This window comes from Tachyglossus aculeatus, chromosome X1 (genome assembly GCF_015852505.1).
Source record: "Tachyglossus aculeatus isolate mTacAcu1 chromosome X1, mTacAcu1.pri, whole genome shotgun sequence".
Classification (NCBI taxonomy): Eukaryota; Metazoa; Chordata; class Mammalia; order Monotremata; family Tachyglossidae; genus Tachyglossus; species Tachyglossus aculeatus.
The window spans coordinates 30,334,436-30,354,374 of record NC_052101.1 but is presented as its reverse complement, the minus strand read 5'-3'; the positions used below and the strand labels follow the sequence as shown (position 1 = coordinate 30,354,374).

Genomic DNA, 19,939 nt, shown 5'->3' with positions numbered 1-19,939 from the left:
TTCCGAAAGATGGGTGGGGTCCAGAGAGCGGAGATCTCTGTGAGGGAGTAATACGGATTTACAGGGGAAAGGAGTGTGAGTGAGGAGGCAGGTGAGAAGATTATGATCAGAGAGAGGGATCACAGAGTTGGTGAGGGTGGACACAGTGCAGCGGTAGGAGATGATGAGGTCGAGGGTATGACCAAGTTGGTGAGTGGGTGAGGTGGGGTGGAGGAAGAGGTTGGCAGCGTCAAGGAGAGATAGAAGGCGGGCGGCAGAGGAGTCGTTAGGGATATCCATGTGGATATTGAAGTCTCCAAGGATCAGAGTGGGCATGGAGAAGGAGAGAAGGAATGTGAGGAAGGGGTCAAAGTCGTTAAAGAAGTTGGAAGTGGGGCCCGGAGGGCGGTAGATGACGGCTACAAGAATCTGGAGGGGATGGTAGAGGCGAATAATGTGGGCTTCAAAGGAGGGGAAGGAAAGGGAAGGGGGAGGAGGGATAGTGCGAAAGCGACATTGGGGGGCGAGAAGGAAACCGACACCTCCTCCTTTTCCAGTGAGTCTGGGGGAGTGGGAGAAGAAGAGGCCTGCACTGCAGAGAGCAGCAGAAGAGACCGTGTCGTCCGACGACAGCCATGTTTCAGTTAGGGCGAGGAGGAGTAGAGAACTGGAAAGGAAAAGGTCCAGGATGAAAGGAATCTTACTTAAAACGGAGCGGGGGTTCCAGAGGCCACACTTGGCATCAGCTGTCGAGGGTGGGGAGGGAGGGGGAAGGGTGCGAGGGGTGGGGAGGGTTTGGATTGGGATGAGTTGGCGGGGGCCTGGGCGGGGAGAGTGGGAAGGGGGGGTGGCGATGGGAAAGGAGAACTGGGATGGGGTGGGGGGCGGGGAGAAGGGGAGGAGGGGGGGTCGGGAGGGAGAAGCAGAGGACCTGCGCTGGTACAGAGGAATCCTTGGTAGGGGTTGAGGGGGAGCGGTCTTGGTGGGTGAGAGGGAGGGAAACAGCTGGGTGGGAGAGGGGAAGGGGAAGGTGAGGAATGGGAATGGCAGTTGGGAGCAAGGGAACTGAAAGTTCATGGTGAGGTCAGCAGGGCGAGTGACAGTACAGTGGGGGGTTAACAATTGAGATGCAGAAGCAATAAAACAGTAGCAATGATAAAAGTAGGCGATGGCATCACAGGGTGTAGTTGAGCAATCAATATGCTATGGCAATAATAGAATTGGCAAACAATGATGCCACAGAGAGCAGATACAAACTATTAAGAGCTGGAGTAGGGTGGGCCAGTTAAGGGGGGTCAGGGAGCAGAGATACCTGGGGAGGGGAGCGAACAGTCAACTAGCATGGGAGGGCTGAGGAGGTGTGAATGAGGTTGTCGTTAATGTAACATGTAACATGGTGCTAACAAGGTGCTAACAAGGGCTTTTTACCTGGGGGCGGGCGGGGGTAGAGTCAGTCAGGACCGGACCGGGAAGGGGGGGGGATGAGGGGCACTTTACGGAAGGCCTCCTAAGTGGAAACTTCCAGCCATTTGGCTTGAGAGACACTGACAAAGACTGGAAATCTCTTGGCATGGTCAACACCATGAGAGCCACGATGCCAAGCTGGGCCAGTCAGCTTAAACCTTGATAACTGTACCACCCCAACTCATTGTGGTATCTCAAGTGGGAAAGTCCAGGAGTCTCTCGACTGGGGCCTCCGACCTGCCCCATCCCCACTGGGCTCTCACAGTGGCAAAGGCATGGATAGCACATCATAAATGAGTGCAATTGAGGTTCTGAGCTATGTCTTGCCCTGCCCCTAACCAGAGCACTTCCAGGCTAGTCCAACCACCCAGAATAACACACCCTGACCATTAATAGGGAAGTTCCTGTAGGGTACAGACCTCTTTTTCAAAAAGAGAAAACAGGTTTCCTTAATTCTGTTCAATCTTTTCCTTTCCTTCTTCAAAGCGGGAACACCGTGAGGGGAACCTGATAGAAGAAAGATTATGCGGGAACAAGAAGAAAGGGAGAAGAACTTGTGAAGAAGCCCTACACTGCAACAAAACCTGTCATTAGAACTTCCTAAGACTAAAGCATTAGGCAATATTTTGACATTAATTATCCCTTTTAGAGCTTATTCATATTTCTAGTTTACGGATGAGGAAATGGCAGTTAGAGGCGGTAAGCAGAGTAATGGGTTTAAGGTCACTGGGACTGCTCTTTCCAGTGCAGACTAACCAGTGATTTGGATATATCTTTCCTAGTGGCCTCACTGGTGAAAGCCGTATATTGTGTGAGTAGCATTGTCAGTTCTGCCGTGTGGAGTAAATCAAGGCAGCCTAAGGGAAAGAAGCCTCAGGCAGAGCATTTATAAGGTAAATATCCCTAAGTGGTGAGTATGACTACCTTGATTAGTACATAGTGATCATCATATTTGTAAAATTATCTTACAAGCCCAGTAGAGAAGCAGCATGGTGTATTGGATAGAGCACAGGCCTGAGACTCAGAAGGTCATAAATTCTAATCCCAGTGCCACCCCATGTCAGCTGTGTAACCTTGGGCAAGTCACTCCACTTCTCTGTGCCTCTGTCCCCTCAACTGTAAAATAGGGATTGAAACTGTGAGCCTCACGTGGGACAGGAACTGTGTCCAACCCGATTTGCTTGAAACCATGCCAGTGCTTTGTACTGTGTTTGGCACATATTAAATGCTTAACAAATACCATTATTATTATTCATATCTTTCCTGAGCCTGTTTAGTTTCTTATTATTCATTAGGTGGAATGAAACAGATAGGAGTTATTAAGTGGAATTAATGGCTAAGCAAAATTTTCTCTGCCCCCATCTTACTGCAAATTCACTTTCAAAGAAGATTAGTGGTATTCATTGAGTGCTTACTCCATGAAAAGCACTGTATGATGAGACTCCATCTGCATGGATGAGTGTTATTGGAGACAATCAATCAATCAATGGTATTTATTGAGTGCTTACTCTGTACAGGACCCTGTACTTTGGGACTCCATCCACATGGACGAGTGTCACTGAGAGACAATATCTGGCACCCTTAGCCTATGGGGAGGACAAAAAAAAGTAGTAGACAAAATTCCTGCCTTCAAGGAGCTTACAATCTAATGTGGGGAGGCAGGTAGACACACCATTATGTGAAGTTAGGAGGAAAAAGAAAGAAAGCTGGTCATAACAAGGAAAAAAGTAAAATTTCATAAATACACGCATAAATAATAGTAGACTATGACACTTGTTATGTGCATAAGTGTTACCAGTGGCAGGAGATGCATTGATTACTAAGGTTGGGTTAAGGAAACCTGGAGAAAAGGAAATTAATTGGGCAATGCTTCTTGGAGGGGACTGCTTCCATAATGCATGGTTTTCATCATTGAGAGCAAGTGCAACTTTGGGAAATGTATTCGAAGCAGTTTACAAACCTCTTGTTGGTTTGTTCCAGAAAGTCATCTCCATGAAGACAGAGCCTCTTAGTGATTCATTCAGGACTTTGTCACAGAAGTAAATGAAACACTTCGGACATATATTTAGCACAACTAGAGAATGGATGCTGAATCTATTTGCACGTTTTAAGGATATTTTCACCTCTACGAAAATTGTCTACTGCAGAAAATAGAGTCATCTGGAGTCATTAGGAATTCAATCTTGGGCTTTTTAGTCTCAGTCTCGGGTTCACATAGACCCTCTTTGAGGGTTTGCATCAGAAACCACACACTCTTCTGTCTTTCTCCTGGATTTCCCCCTTACAGGTGAGGAAACTCTGGAATAGCCAAGTATTATGAATTCCATCATCTCTTCAAATCCTCCACCTCTCACTACCCCTAAACACAGCTGTATTCCTACCTGAGACCACAGATTAATCATGGTCCAGTCAGCACAAAATGTTAAATGGGGGGAAAAAGTGCTCAGTGGACAATAATAGTTCTAAAGTGCACAATTTTAACCCTCTAATTTGTATGAAGGAACATAGAACACAGAACAAAACAATCTGTTAAAAATAAAAAAATAGGAAAAGCATATGTGTGCTTTTTCTAACACTTCATTTTTATAGCCACCAAAAGGGACAAATGTTTACAAATATTTCTATGGGACTGTGCGTGCTGCTTTAAGGGAAACTTCTGTGATGGTGAACAACAGCGGATGCAGTTTTTCTATTGCGTTTGTGGGAATGGAGCCTGAGGGTCAGCAGCAATGACACAATTTCCATTCCAGGGAACTCACAGTCCTTCTGCCTTACCAAATGCGGAATAGTCATATTCCACTCCTGCTCCCTCCCCCAGCCTCCAGGACAGGTTTCAAGACCACACTTCCTGGTGCCGATGAATATTCCTCTTGGACATTGAAATGCGTGGACTGTCTCTTCTTCATTTTGCTTCCCATTTTGTCAGGACTGTCTGCAAAGCATATGGTCCACTCATTAGAGTCGGCCAGATGGCCTAAGGGGAAAGGCCGTTCATGGAGACAAAGGAGAATTTTGAATTCCAAGGAAAGGGAGATCTGTTTTCCATTTGATCACGCTCATTTTCTGTCCACACAGCATTGCTAACATTTCTAGTCATTCTCTCTACCTGTTTTCCAAGAACAAATCCAGCTAACCCACCGCTAATGATTTTGGCAGCATGAGGCCATGTTTTTTTGACATAATTGCTGTGGTGGGAGATACCAATTTGGCCACTCTGGAGCCAGAGGCCTCTCTCTTCTAAGGAGTCAGCCACTTCTTCTGTGTCAATACAACTCATTTCTATCACCATCTCTTCAATAACAGAACTTACTGAGTGCCTGTTCTGTGCTGAGCACTGCATAAAGTCCCTGAGGACATACAATAGAAAAGACAAGTTCTCTTCCCTAATGGAAGAGAATACATTCTTTTCTAGGTCCTTCAACTTTTGGTTTCCTTGTTGCCCACGTGATGGCATCCACTTTAACTTGTGGTGTTTTGACTCTGTTCTGGGTAACATAGACCAATCAGCCACCCTCAGTTGCCTGTCAATTCAGCTGCCTTAGGGGCTAGATAGGACATTCTCTGTGGATACAAACTTCTCTGGTTGATTTTTACTTTTACTGCAGGAAGGTGTTGTACTTGGGAAATCCATAATAATGAGGTAGTGGGGAGAGGGGAAGCAAGAGGAAGATCACTTCTTGTGGGCCAGTTCCTCCTTTCTAAACTGCCTAATTCCTCTAGCCAAGTGGGTGGGTCTGAGAGAGAAATGGCCCCAAAATAATCTTCAATGAATATGGGAGTGCTTGGCCCTGTTCTCATTGCCACAAATCTCACCACAAAGAAAGATAACCACACTAATTACCTAGGAAATAGAAATTAAACCAGGAGCCCAAATCGGCATGAACAGGGAGTTCTTGAAGCAGGCAGGCCAGCCTGTGTGTGCAATCAGGAGAGGGATTGTTTTCCTTGAGCAGAATTTTTGGGAAGACCAGGACCCTAAAACACAGATTCAGAAATAACATCAGATGCTGCAAGTCCCACAGGTACCAGTAAGTGAGGGAGCAAATTCAGTGGCAGAGAGAGCTACTTAGCTACTGCTGTATGCAAGGATAGGATCTTAATGATAAAAATAACGATCCCTCTGCTCCTCCTCTTTCTTCTTCTTCACTTACTATATTGCCAATGACTGTACTAAGTGATGGGGTAGATACAAGATAATCATGTCCTACGTGGGGTTACAGTCTAAGCAGAGAAGCAGTGAGGCCTAGAGGAAAGAGCGCAGGCTTAGGGGTCAGAGTTCTCATCCTAGCTCTGCCACTTATCTGCTGTGTGACCTTGGGCAAGTCACTTAACTTCTCTGTGCCTCAATTTCCCCATCTGTAAAATGCATATTAAACCTGTGAGTCCCATGTGGTATTAGGTATTGTCTCCCCCTTCTAGACTGTGAGCCCATTGTTGGGTAGGGACCGTCTCTTTAGGTTGCCAACTTGTACTTCCCAAGCGTTTAATACAGTGCTTTGCACACAGTAAGTGCTCAATAAATGATGGAATGAATAAATGAATTAGGTTGTATCTACTCCAGTGCTTAGTACAGTTCCTGGCATATAGTAAATGCTTAACAAATATCACACTTATTACTAAGTAGGAGGGAGAATGGGCATTGCATCAACATTTTGCAGGTGAGGGACCTGAGGCACAGAAAACTTAAGTGACTTGGCCAAGGTATGTGGCAGAGCTGGGATTGATAATAACAACCATAATAATAATGATGGTATTTGTTAAGTGCTTACTATGTACCAAGCACTGTTCTAAGTTCTGGGGAGATACAAGATAATCAGGTGTCACACGTGGGGCTCACAGTCTTAATCCCCATTTTATAGATGAATACCTGAGCCACAGAGAAGTTAAGTGACTTGCCCAAAGTCACACAGCTGATGAGCGGCAGAGCCGGGATTAGAACCCAGGTCCTCTGACCCCCAGATTCGTGCTTTTTCTACTCGGCCACAGTACTTCTAAAAGACATTCTTCAAATGCAGTAGTTCTAAGGACCGCTTTACCTATTCTTGAGCAGAATGAAGCTGCAGATTAATTAGTAATTGAATTTTAAACCAATGCTCCAGTCTGAGTCAAAAATTGCTCACGATGCTGCCTCAAAGATAATGGACATTGATTTGCCAGTGTTCATAGGCTAATCACTTTAGGAGGCAATAGTTCAGGAGCCTCCAGCAAGCTTCCTCTCATAAACTTTCATCTCCGGTCTCTGAGTCGGTGTTGTTTTTTTTCCACAGTGACAACCAGCTATAGAGGACAGGGCTTCATCTCCAGGTATTGCGCCACGTCGGATTGCATTAGAAACTGCTCACTGGGTTCTGACTAATCTGCCCTGCCTAAATCGTTGGGTAATTACACGCACAAAGGGCCTTGCTTCCCTCCAAACCTCTGTCTAGCAATTTTCCTTCCAGTCTACCAATCTTCAGACCATTTGAAAAGTTTAAAAAAAATCTAAAAGTAATCTGTTAGGTGTGATTGTTCCATGACACCTAAGATTGGCAGCTCCTCCAAGGCAAGGACTGGGTTGTATGCGTATGTACTCCCCAGGGCCAACTGCACTATGACAATCATTTTGACATAAATAGTTTTCGAGATGACCAGACATTGTTGGGAAAATACAGGACCGTCTTCATTATGGGTGCCACTTGTACCTGCCAATCAATGCAGGGACCCTGACTATTTGGTGTGATGTGTGGGAATAAGAAACATTGGCCTCTGAGTGTGACTAGAGAGAGAGAGGAAACCCAGAATATCAGATGGAAATGCATTTGGGGAGGTGGCTGGGTGGAAGAAGTGAGGCTGCCTTCCGATGGTTATATGGACGAGACAAATGTAGGATGTCAGGCTGGGTGTGGTGGTTTGCTGGAGTTTCATTAATGCAACTGTTAAGGGAAGTGGAAAGAGCTTAGGCCTTGAAGTCAGAGGACTTGGGTCCTACCTAATGTCTGCTCTGCCACTTGTCTACTGTGTGACCTTGGGCAAGTCACTTAGCTTCTCAATGTCTCAGTTCCCTCATCTTTAAAATGGGATTAAGTCTGTGAACCCCATGAGGGACAGGGACTGTGTCCAACCAGACTATCTTGTATCTACCCCAGTGTTTACTGAGTACAGTGCCTGGCACATAGTAAACAGCTAACAAATACCATTTAAAAAAAATTGAAAAAAGATTGTCCGCTATCTGTTACTGCATTCCACCACTTGAAAGAGCTGGGAACAATCAGGAATGTGCTAGGCTCCGTTTACATACTGGTCATATGCAGAGAGCCACTGTAATGGCAGCAGCGACATGATGCTTTGCACCATTGTTTTCCTACAGCAATTGCTGGTCTCCCATTTCAAGTCCTGACCTCGGAGAGCATTGCCTTCCAGAGATTTGCTTTCCTGTCCAGATCTTTATTCACCCATGGGTTTCAGAAGTCTCTCATCACTGCAGTCACTTCACCCCGAGAAGATAGCTCAAAATACTTGATGCAGTGTGCATGATGCAATCTAACTGAACAGATGAATTAAACATTACACAGAGCTCCTACAAAAACAAAAGATGTTACAATCCATCTTTTGTGTGTGTGTGCGGGGAGGGGAGTGGAATGGTCTTGCTATATAATAAAATCTACCTGCTTGTTCAGAATATTATTGTCTATTCTAATCAGCTTCCTTTGAGGAAAGCTTTGCAAATGTGATCTTTTTTGGCCCTATTTGAAGCTCCATAAGATGAAACAGTCTTTAGTAATTTTCTTTTTAGAGAATTTCTTGGCCTTTTCTTTACCCTTCGACTCCCATCTTCTGCCCCTTTCCACTACCTATCCTCTCTGTTCTCCTTCCAATTCAGATGTCAGATAACCTCGAGTAAGACTGAATTGTTGACAGATCAAAATTTAGAAATTGCCAGCAAGCATGAGTTAAACAGTTCTTTTCCCTCTAGAAGGCATATAATTGTCCAGTTCAAAATCAGCTTCCCTAGGAATTCCAGGGAAGGAAATGGAGAGCTAGTAGTAATATTTGTTAAGTGCATACTATGGGCCAATTGCGAGGTTAGACACAAGATAATCAGATTGGACACAGACGCTATCCCACATGGGGCTTGCAGTCTAAGGAAGAGGGGGAACAGATATTTAACATCCATTTTACAGCTGAGGAAGTGGAGGAACAGAGAAGTTAAGTGACTTGCCCGAGGTTACACAGCAGGTAAGTGGCTGAGCTGGGATCGAACACAGGTGATTTGATTCCTAGGCCTGTGCTCTTTCCACTAGGCCACAGTTTCCAGCTTACCTGTGAGCCAAACCATCCTGAACTCAGGCGGGGTGTGGGGGGGAGGATAGGGAGTATCCACAACCCTTCCCTGACCTTATTCAAGCACACTCCCATCTCCTAAATGCAGGAATGACTTTGTTAATTAATGATGGCACTTGTTAAGCACTTACTATGTGCGAAGCACTGTTCTAAGCACTTCTTCTTGTAGCTCTAGTATGTGAGATCCTTCAGGATGGGGATAGTGCCTAGTGTACACAGGTATCTGGTATAAGGTGATAAATATATATTTTTATGGTACTTGTTAAATACTATGTGCCAGGCACTGTACTAACCACTGGGGTAGATATAAGATAATCAGGTTGGACCCAATCCATGTCCCACATGGGACTCACAGTCTTAATCCCCATTTTACAAGTGACGTAGCTGAGGCACAAAGGAGTTAAGTGACTTTGTCCAAGATAACTCAGCAGACAAGCGGCAGAGCCAAAATTAGAACCCAGGTCCTCTGGCTTCCAGGCCCATACTCTTTCCACTAGACAACATGGCTTTTCCAGTTGTTACTGCCTGAGAGTCTCTTGCTTTTCTAGATGAGAGCTTATTTTTTTGTCCATCCCTTGGAGCAGTGGTCCCCACACTTCTCAGTCTCAAGACTGCTTAGGCTGTGGTCCACCTGGTTGTGTGGAAGGGCACTGTGCGGTCACACTCTTCCCCCAGTCCAGCACCCAGCTGATTTTCCAAGACACACGATTAGAAGGGGAGTAAGAGATAGGAGCCCCATTCTGAAAATGGCCCTAATCCTGCCCTGGGAAGGGATCAAGAGTAGGTAACCAGAAGTCTTTATTTCTGCTAATGGTGGTGGTGGTGGTTGTAAAGCAGGGATGTTTACTGGAGTTTATTGAAGACTGCAAATAACTTGGAGCATAGTCAATCATATTTGTTGAGCTCTTACTATTCGCACAACACTGTACTAACCGCTTGAGAAAGTACTATATAATAATAGACATATTCCCTCCACACAACAAGCTTACAGTCTAGAGACTAGCTTACAGTCAAGAGACGAGCTTCCTGTCTAGCTTACGTAGTGCAAGAAGAGAGCAAATAGACACAAACAGAAAGGATATGAACTTGCACTAATATTTAGATCATTTCCATGGAAACAAATGACTTTGTTTTTCATTTTTAGGGCAGGACGATGAAATGTAGCAAAAATGAAGGGACAGGGCATGGAGGAAAGGACAGAAGCAAAGGCAAGCCAAAGCCCAATATCGTGGAGATTTGCCACTAGGGGACGGTGGAATGCCGCTTTCAGAATCCCAGAGAGATTATTATTTGAAGCAGGGAGCCTTAGAGAAACCCCTGTCTGTCGTTGCTTGTTTCAGACTACTGCAGTTTGTGGAGAGGATTTTACTGGTAGTCCCTCATATCGGAGGGAGAAAGATATCTCTCCGGTAGCAGCCCGAGGGGCAAATGTAAAGTGATCAGATGCTTAAGCTCACTGTGCCTCCATTTCTTCAATTGCAAAAGTGGGGATTCAATACCCGCTTTCCCTCTTAAGAGTGTGAGCCCTGTGAGGCTGGAACTGCTCCAACCTGATTGATTTGTATCTACCCCAGCACTTAGAACAGGGCTTGGCACATATTAAGTGCTCAACAAATGCCATAAAACAAAAAAACAAACAAAAACCTGCTTCCTTCAGCATTCCCCTTTGGTGGTTCTGGCCTGCCCAGCTTGGGTTCTGCCTTGGGCCAGAAGGACTCCCAGCCCCATCGTTGGCTGATCTGGTTAGAGCCTACTGGTTTGGTCCGGCTTCTGGGAGCTCCAGCACCATCCTCTGGATGGTAGTAATAGCCTTCTGTTGTCTGGAGTGGGATGATGTGGCCTCCCTGTTTCTCCTGTTGATCTACTCTTTGCTTCTCCCCTTCCCATTTCTCTTTATTCCCCCCCATGACCCTGCCCCCGGTCCCAAGTAAAGACACCAGATTTTTAAGAAGAAGAAGGAGGACGACATAAGTCCCGAGGTGGGTCAGATAGCGATGCAGGGGCATTATAAAGCGTCACTGACTCAGCTACAAGAGATGAAGATTTACCTTAATAAACAGCCAGCCAGTCAATCAATGATATTTTCTGTGTACTTACCGTTTGAAGAGAACTATACTATGCATTTAGGAGACTACAATAGCATCATACCACTGACCAATCCCCAAACCTTAACCCTCATCTGTGGAGGAAGAAACTAGATGGACACATGTACCATCCTCCCATCCATCCAGTGGAAATAAGGCTGCTTTTCCCAAACTCTAGACCACCCAGCCCAAACACCCAGCCATACCAAGGCTGGTGCTGTCACCAGAGACAAGAGCTGAGAGTGGGACAAAATGGCCAACAAGGCCTATTAAAGAGCCGCCTGGCCATGATCACAAAGAGTGGGGCATCCACGATGAGTAAAGAGGGGATCCTGGGGCGTACAGGTTCAGCAGGAAATGCCCCCAACTATCTGGGCAGCTGTTTTTATGTGCTTTACAACCAGAACCCATCCACCCACCCACCCATGAATGACCCTGGCCATTTGGCCCTATCAGATTGGTATCCAAGAGATCCCTAGCAAGCCAATTCATAATATTATTTCTAATTGCAACTCATCAATCAATTTAAGAAATACCCAGCACATCTAAACTCTATTAAATACACATCACACTGATACAGGTTTTTAAAAAGGAAACCTGCTGGATCTGAAACAGTAAGCTGAAACAAAACACGAGACAAAACGACAAAGCCATAGTCTCTCAGCATACTGGTACAAAATAGTAAAGAAAAAATAGTAAAAAAGAATAGCAGACTCATGGTTTCTTAAATAACAAAATTGGTATAAAAATAGAAAAGGACTTGCAGTGTAAATCTGACGTCAGCTCTCCGTCTCAGCAAAACTCTCACTGAGTTACAGTAAATGCCAGAGCTCACTTCCTGTCAAGCATCCACGCAGTTGGCATGGCACAGTGCCCAGCGTCAGTGACCAAGGTTGAAGGTCCTGAATGCTTCTTTTCTTAAAGTTGGGGTTGAGGAGACAAGGGGCTGTATCATCCAGTTATGGTGGCCAAAGTGATAATGGAAACTAGCAGCCACTGCGTTTGACTAAGAAATGCTGAAGTCCACCTACACCAATGCTATTTTTTCTCTGGAGAAATTGGGTATAGAGTAGCCAAACCTTGCCCCTCTCTGAGGGCACCAGCAACCAATGGTGCCCACCATGGAGTTGTGAGAGTCTATGGAGCGGGTTTGGGGAAGGTGTCGAAGGCCTTTCATGGGAGGTGGTGTAATATCACCTGAGAGAAGGGTAACCCTGGGGCTCTCATTAAAGATGGCTGCTAATACAATATGATAAAAGAAGTAGGAGTTTCACCAGCAATATTTTCTTCCCTAATTTCCCTGGTGAGACCAATTAGCACGTTGCTCACCAGGTTGCATAGTCAGAATTGGCCTAGTTTCATCTGAAGGCCAGAGGATGTTTTTAGCATTCTTTCCCTTTATAAACCACTGTTGTCCCCCAAAGTGAGATCTTTGTAGAGACCTGGATGACAGTCTGGCCATCTGGCCACCAATTGATTGAAATCAATCAATCAATCAATCATTTTATTGAATACTTACTGTGTACAGGGCACTGTCCTAAGCACTTGGAAGAGTACAATATAAGAGAATTGGTAGATGTGTTCCTTGCCCACAAGGAGCTTAGAGTCCAAAGAGGGCGTTCCCCCAAGCAAGTGGGGATGGGGTTATTCTTAGGTAGATTTCTGGGGCATGAGACTCTCCACATACTTGGATATGGCTCCTTCCTGAAACCCTGGGTCAATCAAGGAGCACGACGCAGTCAGTGACTGAATGGGGAAGGCAGGGAGGAGACCAAAAACAGGCGGGTGATCTCAAGCGTTGCTTAGTGTACTTTTTTAAGGCTCATGGAATTCAGTCTCCCATCTGCTTGGCCCCATGTTGGGGAATGCAGTCAACTCTGGGCCAGACTGAACTCTTCCAAAAGGCTGGGGTCACCATTGAGGCACTTCCTCAAAAAAACCCAAAAAACTTCACAGCTACTTCTAAATAGAAACAATACCTACTTTCTCTGCTGCTTGCAAGACTGGTTGCCCAAAGGTGGACTATACAGCAGCCTGTGCATAGGCTAAATGTTCATCCGCCCACAACCAGATCCCTGTACTGACCTTCCCTCACCCATGAAGGTGAGTCTAAGGAGAAAATGAATGGAACCTGCCATCTTTCCTGCTCCAGGTGAGAGGTAAGTGGCCATTTCCAAGACTGCTGTGCCTCTTTTAAGCACACCCCCCTTTATATGGTCAGTGCACTTATGGATCTGCGGTGGCCACTCCTGGAAAAGTCTTTGGTCTTATCAGTCTGCTGACCAGGGGCTGCTGACCCAACAGGTTCAAGAAGATGCTCCCCAGGGGAAGGTCTTGCTGAGGCGCTTGTGGTGTCAATTTCAGCCTCTGAAGAGCCTTTGTGACCATCAAGGTTGCTGCTCTCTCCCTTTATTTCACAATCCTCCCCAGGTTCTCTCTTAGGTGGGCAAAACCCCTTATGGGCATCATTCCCTAGTCCCTGCGGGGTGAGGAGGGGCCCCTGGAAGCATCTGGGAGGGGCTTCCCCAGAGACCTCTGGCCTGCTGCAGGGGGCTGGTGATTTCTTCGTCCTTTCCCTCCACTCCCGGATCTCCAGTTCTCTCTTATCTTTGGGGTGTTTATCCAGTTGCTGAGCTTGATGGATTGGGGACTGACTGCAGGTCCCTTGTAGACACGAGATGAAATACCTGGTGGGAGATAAAGCAAAGAAAACCTTGTTAATGAAGGGTTGTACCAGTAATAGGAAGTTTCAGAAAGAAGTCCCGTCCCTTTCTCAGGACTCGTCATTCTTTTGGAAAGGGACCAGACAGGGTGAATGAATGAATGAATCGATCAATTCATAGCATTTTGGGTAGCCTACTGTGTTCAAAGAAATGTTTTAAACCCTTGGGAGAGTACAAGAGGTTAAAGACATGACCCCTGTCCTCAAGGGGCTTATGGTTTAATGGGACTAGACAGGCACAAAATCGTTTACTGGCAGGAGGAAAAAGGGAATCAAACGTTGGATAAGTGGATGAATAAATGCTTAGATGGAGGAATATTCAAGTCAATATTTACAAAAGTGTGACAGGTGGCTGTTATGAGGATGGAACCTGGAGAGGAAAAGCTTAGGGAATACTTCATGGAGGACATGGGATTTCAGGAGGACCTGGAACATTTTGGTGGCTTTGAAAATCACCTCTGAGTAGTCAGTCAGTAGTTATAACCAAGCACCTACTATGTGGGGAACACAATACCAAGTGCTTGGGAGAGTTCAATAGAGTTAGAAGATATGGTTCCTACCTACAAAAAGATTACAGTCCAGTGGAGCAAGATACAAGTCCTACATGTCCTTGAGGGTAACACGTATGGGTAAATAACACAATTAATTTTTAAAAGTTTACCCCTAGGCTCTGAAATTGGTTAGAAGTACATATCAAGTGCTTAGTACAGTGCTCTGCACATAGTAAGAGCTCAATAAATACGATTGATGATGATATCACCTATATGCTGCCATTTCCCCTCTCTGCAATTTAGTTTAATGTCTGTCTCCCCTCTAGACTGTAAACTCCTTGTGGGCAGGGAAAGTGTCTGTCAACTCTATTTTACTGTACTCTCCCAAGAGTTTAGTACAATGCTCTGCACAGAGTACACACTCAATAAATACTATCGATTGATAGTCTGAGAATCTGTAAGTTTGAATCGGTCATTTCATCTACTGGCTCCTCAAGTCAATGCCGCAAACTTTTACCCAGGTGACTGAGATGTGGAAGTGACCAGCATGTTACAGATCCTATAGAACATGGAAATGAGAAGAATCCCGGTTTTCTGAGGCAGGCTCTCAGGAACAACCGAAAAGTCTTTGGTGGAACGATGGGGAAAAACTGCTGGGTTGGCCAGCAGGACAGCATAACCCAAATGAAGCAGCTGAGAGGGTCTCAAAAGGAATGGGAAAATAAAAATGATAAAAAATAAAAAAGTGCAACACTTCTAGGTTCTAGGACTAGATTTCTACTTTGACGAAAACCCCAGGAGACTAGCAGAGCCAAACAGCTAAGTTTTCCTGAGAACCTGAAATCCAAAGGGTCTTGAATCTAATTCAAGCATCCTCCTCCCCTCCATTCTGCCTACAGAAATGACAATGAGGAACTTGTCTTTCTTGAGGAGACATCAGAACCCTTCCTTCATGTAAACACAAATTGCCCTCTCCTCCTCTCTAGAATCTAACAGTCTTTCAGCAGGAATCTGGAGGGGCAAGACCAAGTTTGAAATGCTACTTCAGGGTCTAACAATGAATCCATCAATGGTATTGACTGGTTACTTACTGTGTGCCAAGCACTATATTAGTGCTTGGGAGAGTACAGTATAGTAGATTTGGTAGAAACTGTCCCTGCCTCAAGAAGCTTACAGTCTAGTCAGGGAGACAAACATGAAAATGAATTACAGCTAGGGGAAGCAGAAGAGTATAGGGGTATGTACATAAGTGTTGTGAAACTTGGAGTGACTATCAAAGTGCTTAACGACTAGAGACCCAAGTGCATAGATGACGCAGAATGGAGGGTGAATAGAGCGGAGTAATGATGAGTTAATCAGGGAAGGCTTCTTGGAAGAGACCTTCTCTTAATAGACCTTCTCTCTGAAAAGTAGCGTGGCTTAGTGGAAAGAGCCCAGGCTTCAGAGTCAGAGGACATGGGTTCGAATCCCGGCTCCACTACTTGCCGGCTGTGTGACTTCGGGCAAGTCACTTAACCTCTCTATGCCTCAGTTATCTCATCTGTAAAATGGGGATGAAGACTATGAGCCCCACGTGGGACAACCTGGATAACCTTGTATCTACCCCAGCACTTAGAACAGTGCTTCGCACATAGTAAATGCTTAACAAATACCATTATTCTTATTATTATTATTAATATGGCCTTGAAGATGGGGAGAAGTTTGGCTAGACACCTCATATTCACCCCAACCAGATATAAGTATATTTAAAACCACTCAAATAATATATGTGAAAGAGATCCACAGTAGGTTAGGACTATGACAACTAGCTTCTAAATTAAGGAAGGGTTTGGTTTTCACAGGAACATGCCAGGGCAATTTGGAGGCAGAGCTAACCAGCCTTAAGAAAGCACAGCCAGTGTGGGGATTTGACAGAGCAGAAACTTCTGAAGGAATAGATCTTGGGGGGCCTGGAGAGAGAACAGCAACACTCCAACCCTGAAGTGAGGAAATCAGAACTTTTCAAGCTTGGTGTCCAGCTGAGCCAGCAATGAGCACAACCTTGCTCAATTCCCAAGATGGAAACATGAATTTTTAACTGTGTGTTTGATGCAGCCTTCCAAAGACAGAGCAGGGCCAAAAACTGCAGTCTCCAAGTGGGTTGATTGGAATACACAAAGAGAGTCACATTTCCAGAATGACAGAGGCTGGATGAAACACTGTTCCCGAGGTTTGAGACCTCAAAGAAACAATATACTGCTCCCTTTAACCTGAACTCTAAAACAAGACAGATAAGAACAAATAACTATGGAAAAATACATAGTTGAAGAAAATATTGTCCAAATAAATTATTCTAGGAGCAGCATGGCCTCAGGAAAAGAGCATGACGCTGGGAGTTGGAGGCCCTGGGTTAGAATCCCAGATCTGCCACCTGCATGTTGGGTGACCTTGGACAAGTTACTTGGCTTTGCTATGGCTCTTCTGCCCCTTGTATAAAATACAATACCTGTATTGTATTGAATTGTAAAATTCAATACCTGTTCTCCTGGCCCCTTAGACTGGGAGACCCATCTGGGCCAGAGGCTGTGTTTGATCTCATTATCTTGTCTCTACCCCAGTGCTTAGTAAGGAAATGTTAAGTGCTAGTAAGCACATAGTAAGTGCTAAGCCAATATAATAATAATAATAATATATAAGTCCAGTATTTCCCCCCAAATTTTCTTTTAGAAGCACTGCTCTCTGTTGAACTCCCAAAATTTTCAGGGTGGATGTTACTGTGTCCACCTCGATTTGCTTGTATCCGCCCTAGTGCTTAGTACAGTGCCTGACACAAAGTAAGCACTTAACAAATACCATTACTATAATTATTATTTGTGTTTACACATTCCTTGATCTACCTGCAGACCTGAATGATATGCATCTTATTCCCCATCCTGTCATAGCTTTAATAACACACGGAGAGGGAGGGGAACACATTTTCAAAATGTGCTATCCAGTTGCAGCATACTCTCTTTTGTGACCACAAGTACTCATCCCAGTTACTCAATGCTTAAGAAGGATGTTGAGTCCTTCCTGAAGAAAATAAGTTCCACTTGTCTACCCCTTGGACAATAGCTGGTCATGCTATTTGCTGTTTTAGTGAATTGACACTCTCGATGTTCAATGACCAAATCAGGTTTTCCTTAGAGTACTGAAATCCTTCCGTTTCACGAGATTCCCATGAAGCCTTAATAGGCATTCATATATATTAAAATTAAAGCCCATGGAGAGAATTTCACTGTCAGTAAGGTCATTTCCATATACAAATCACATAGAGAAGAACAAGAGATATAGAGATATATGCTTCTCCATATAGAGAAGCAGCGTGGCTTAGTGGAAAGAACCATGGGCTTGGGAGTCAGAGGTCATGGGTTCTAATCCTGGCTCTGTCACTTATCAGCTGTGTGACTTTGGGCAAGTCACTTAACTTCTCCATGCCTCAGTTACCTCATCTGTAAAATGGGGATTGAGACTGTGAGCCCCACATGGGACAACCTGATTACCTTGTATCTACCCTGGTGCTCAGAACAGTGCTTGGCACATAGAAAGCGCCTAACAAATACCATTATTGTTATTATTATTATTACAGAGACAGGTGTGTGTATGTATGTGTGTGTGTGCTTGTTTGAGCATAAAATGGGCACCATTAGTAGTGTCATCTTTGAATATAAAGGGCAGATGTATATATGACTGTGTATATGTATGGATTTGTGTATGAATATGGAAAATCATTTTCATATGCCTGAATAAAGCTGTGCTTTTTATTCAGAGTAGTAGTAGTCACAGTAGTAGCCATAGTAGCAATGGTATTTATTAAGTGCTTACTAAGGGCAGAGCAATGAACTAAGCTCTGGGAAAAAATGCACAGGGGAAAATTAGACACCATTTCTGGTCCTTAAGGGGCTCACCATCTAAAACTGAAGTACAGGGAAGGGAAATAATGATGGCTACAGAAGGTGAAATGATAAAAACACCAAAACAGTAGCAAAGACAAGGAGAACACTCTCCAGGAAGAAGGATGGGAGCATTGTGACTAGCGCAGCGGAGCATTCAGCTCCTCACTGCTCAGAGTCCAACAGACAGAGTCACGGCAGAAACAGCAGCCTCTGACCACTCTGAAAATAATTTACACTTAGAGTAATTTACATCCATCGCTGCATCTTCAAATTGCTCACTGATATGCACTTGATATAATAGTAATGGATGTGTGACCTTATAATCATATTTCCCCAAGCACCTCTAGGCAGAAAAGGAGTAAGTAAAGTGCAAACCTTGGTAAAAGGGCGATGACTGGTGTAATGAAGCACACAAGATAGAAGGTGGGATCTGACATCTGATATTCCATGATCCAGTAGGGGTTTGTGGGATTATTACAGACTACACAGAGAGCATTATATATGAGTGAGGTAACAAAGTAGAGCAGGAAACTTCCAACTATGGAGATCCAGTGGATTGCCGTCTGTGAACAGAATGGGAAAACAGTCTTGGTTGAGTTTAGAATTTGGAGATACCAGAATTTGAGGTAATCGATAAAAAAAGTCCAGTTTACTAACTTTTTTGCTTTATTCTAATCAGAAACATTGTGCCAGTATAAATCTATGTTAACTACAGTTCAACCATGTATTATGCAGGAAACCAACTATCTCTGCATAAAGCTCATTCAGAGGGAAATCATTCCTGTAAAATGATGTGGACAACCTGTCCCTTTTCCAAGAGCATTGCATTGTGTTTCACATGCTACTCCTCCGCATAATAATGGAGCAATTTTGCTGTGCTTTATACCACAGGTACTAAAGGCATGAAGAGCAACTGAGAGGGCTTCTGTTGCACAGATGCAATTATCTTTCCTCTTCTGTTGGCTGATTACTAATGCACAACTACATAGGAAGGAGAGGTTTATTTTTTCAAAATGGGAAAGTGTGAATAATGCAACAGGTTCAATTAAATGGCTCACAACACTTAATTCTATCTCTTTGTTAATGGATTGAATGACTATCCAGAAAGGTTCTTGCATACAAACATTCTCATCATTCATATCAGTCTGAGTTCTGACCTCAGAGCCTATTCGGGGTTTTCTAGTCTGACATTCAGAATACAGGTTATGGCTTGGGCAAAGAGCTGTCCCCCAGAAACAGTCTGCATATTAGTGTGTTACAGGAGATAGCTCAGGAGATAGCTCGCTGACAATGGAGGGAGTTGTGAGGCTGACCATAGGAGGCTCTGGTCCTAGGATAGCAAAGTGGCAAGCAGAGATGCCATGGGTTGGGAAGACAGTATCAGAAAAACCAGAATATGAGCAATTTCACCTTATAGAAAAAAAATCTCTCCAACCCTAATGCACATACCCAAGTTTTCATCTCTATTGCTTGATGTAACAGAATTGTTATGAGGGCAATGGTATTGATTGGGGTCCCGAAAGAGAAAACATCAATGTCAGTGTCCGTGTATATCTAGAAAACAGGCAAAAATATGAGCAGGTTATCCACAGCCATATAATTCATGAGCCTTTCACCAAATCAGTCTGCTAAAGCAAATGTCGGCAGGCTTTGTCTTGGAAAGCTACCCACCATTCCTCCATCAATTTCAGGAGGCCAATATGGGCATTTATTCATCTCCTTCAGCTAAAAAGGACATATCCTGGAAACTGTAAAATTTGGCCTGATTTGGGGCTTTGAATATGGGAGAACTTACCAAATAAGGGACGAAGAAGCAAATGATGCTCTGATAGAAAGCATCTAGAATAGCCAGCCAGAAGGTCGACAGCTTGTAAAACTGTGGGAAAAAGAATTTACTAACAATTACTATCACCCAACCCAGCGTGCCTCTGGTCAGTTATCTTTCACCCACCATTCCAAGGCCAG

At 44.4% G+C, this 19,939-nt stretch overlaps 1 protein-coding gene across 2 annotated transcripts in view; it reads right to left on the bottom strand.

Annotated features, from left to right (window-relative positions):
• Positions 1-12,389: 12,389 nt before the first annotated feature.
• Positions 12,390-19,939, bottom strand: part of ATP10B (ATPase phospholipid transporting 10B (putative)) — an 83,956-nt gene continuing 76,406 nt past the window's right edge. For both annotated transcript variants that reach the window (XM_038740149.1, XM_038740147.1), the window contains 4 exons: positions 19,770-19,850; positions 19,424-19,528; positions 18,350-18,537; positions 12,390-13,534 (listed from right to left, as the gene is read on the bottom strand). In XM_038740149.1, coding sequence (XP_038596077.1) covers positions 13,057-13,534; positions 18,350-18,537; positions 19,424-19,528; positions 19,770-19,850 — 852 coding nt within the window. In that variant the 3' untranslated portion in view covers positions 12,390-13,056. The remainder of the gene's footprint in view (positions 13,535-18,349; positions 18,538-19,423; positions 19,529-19,769; positions 19,851-19,939) is intronic.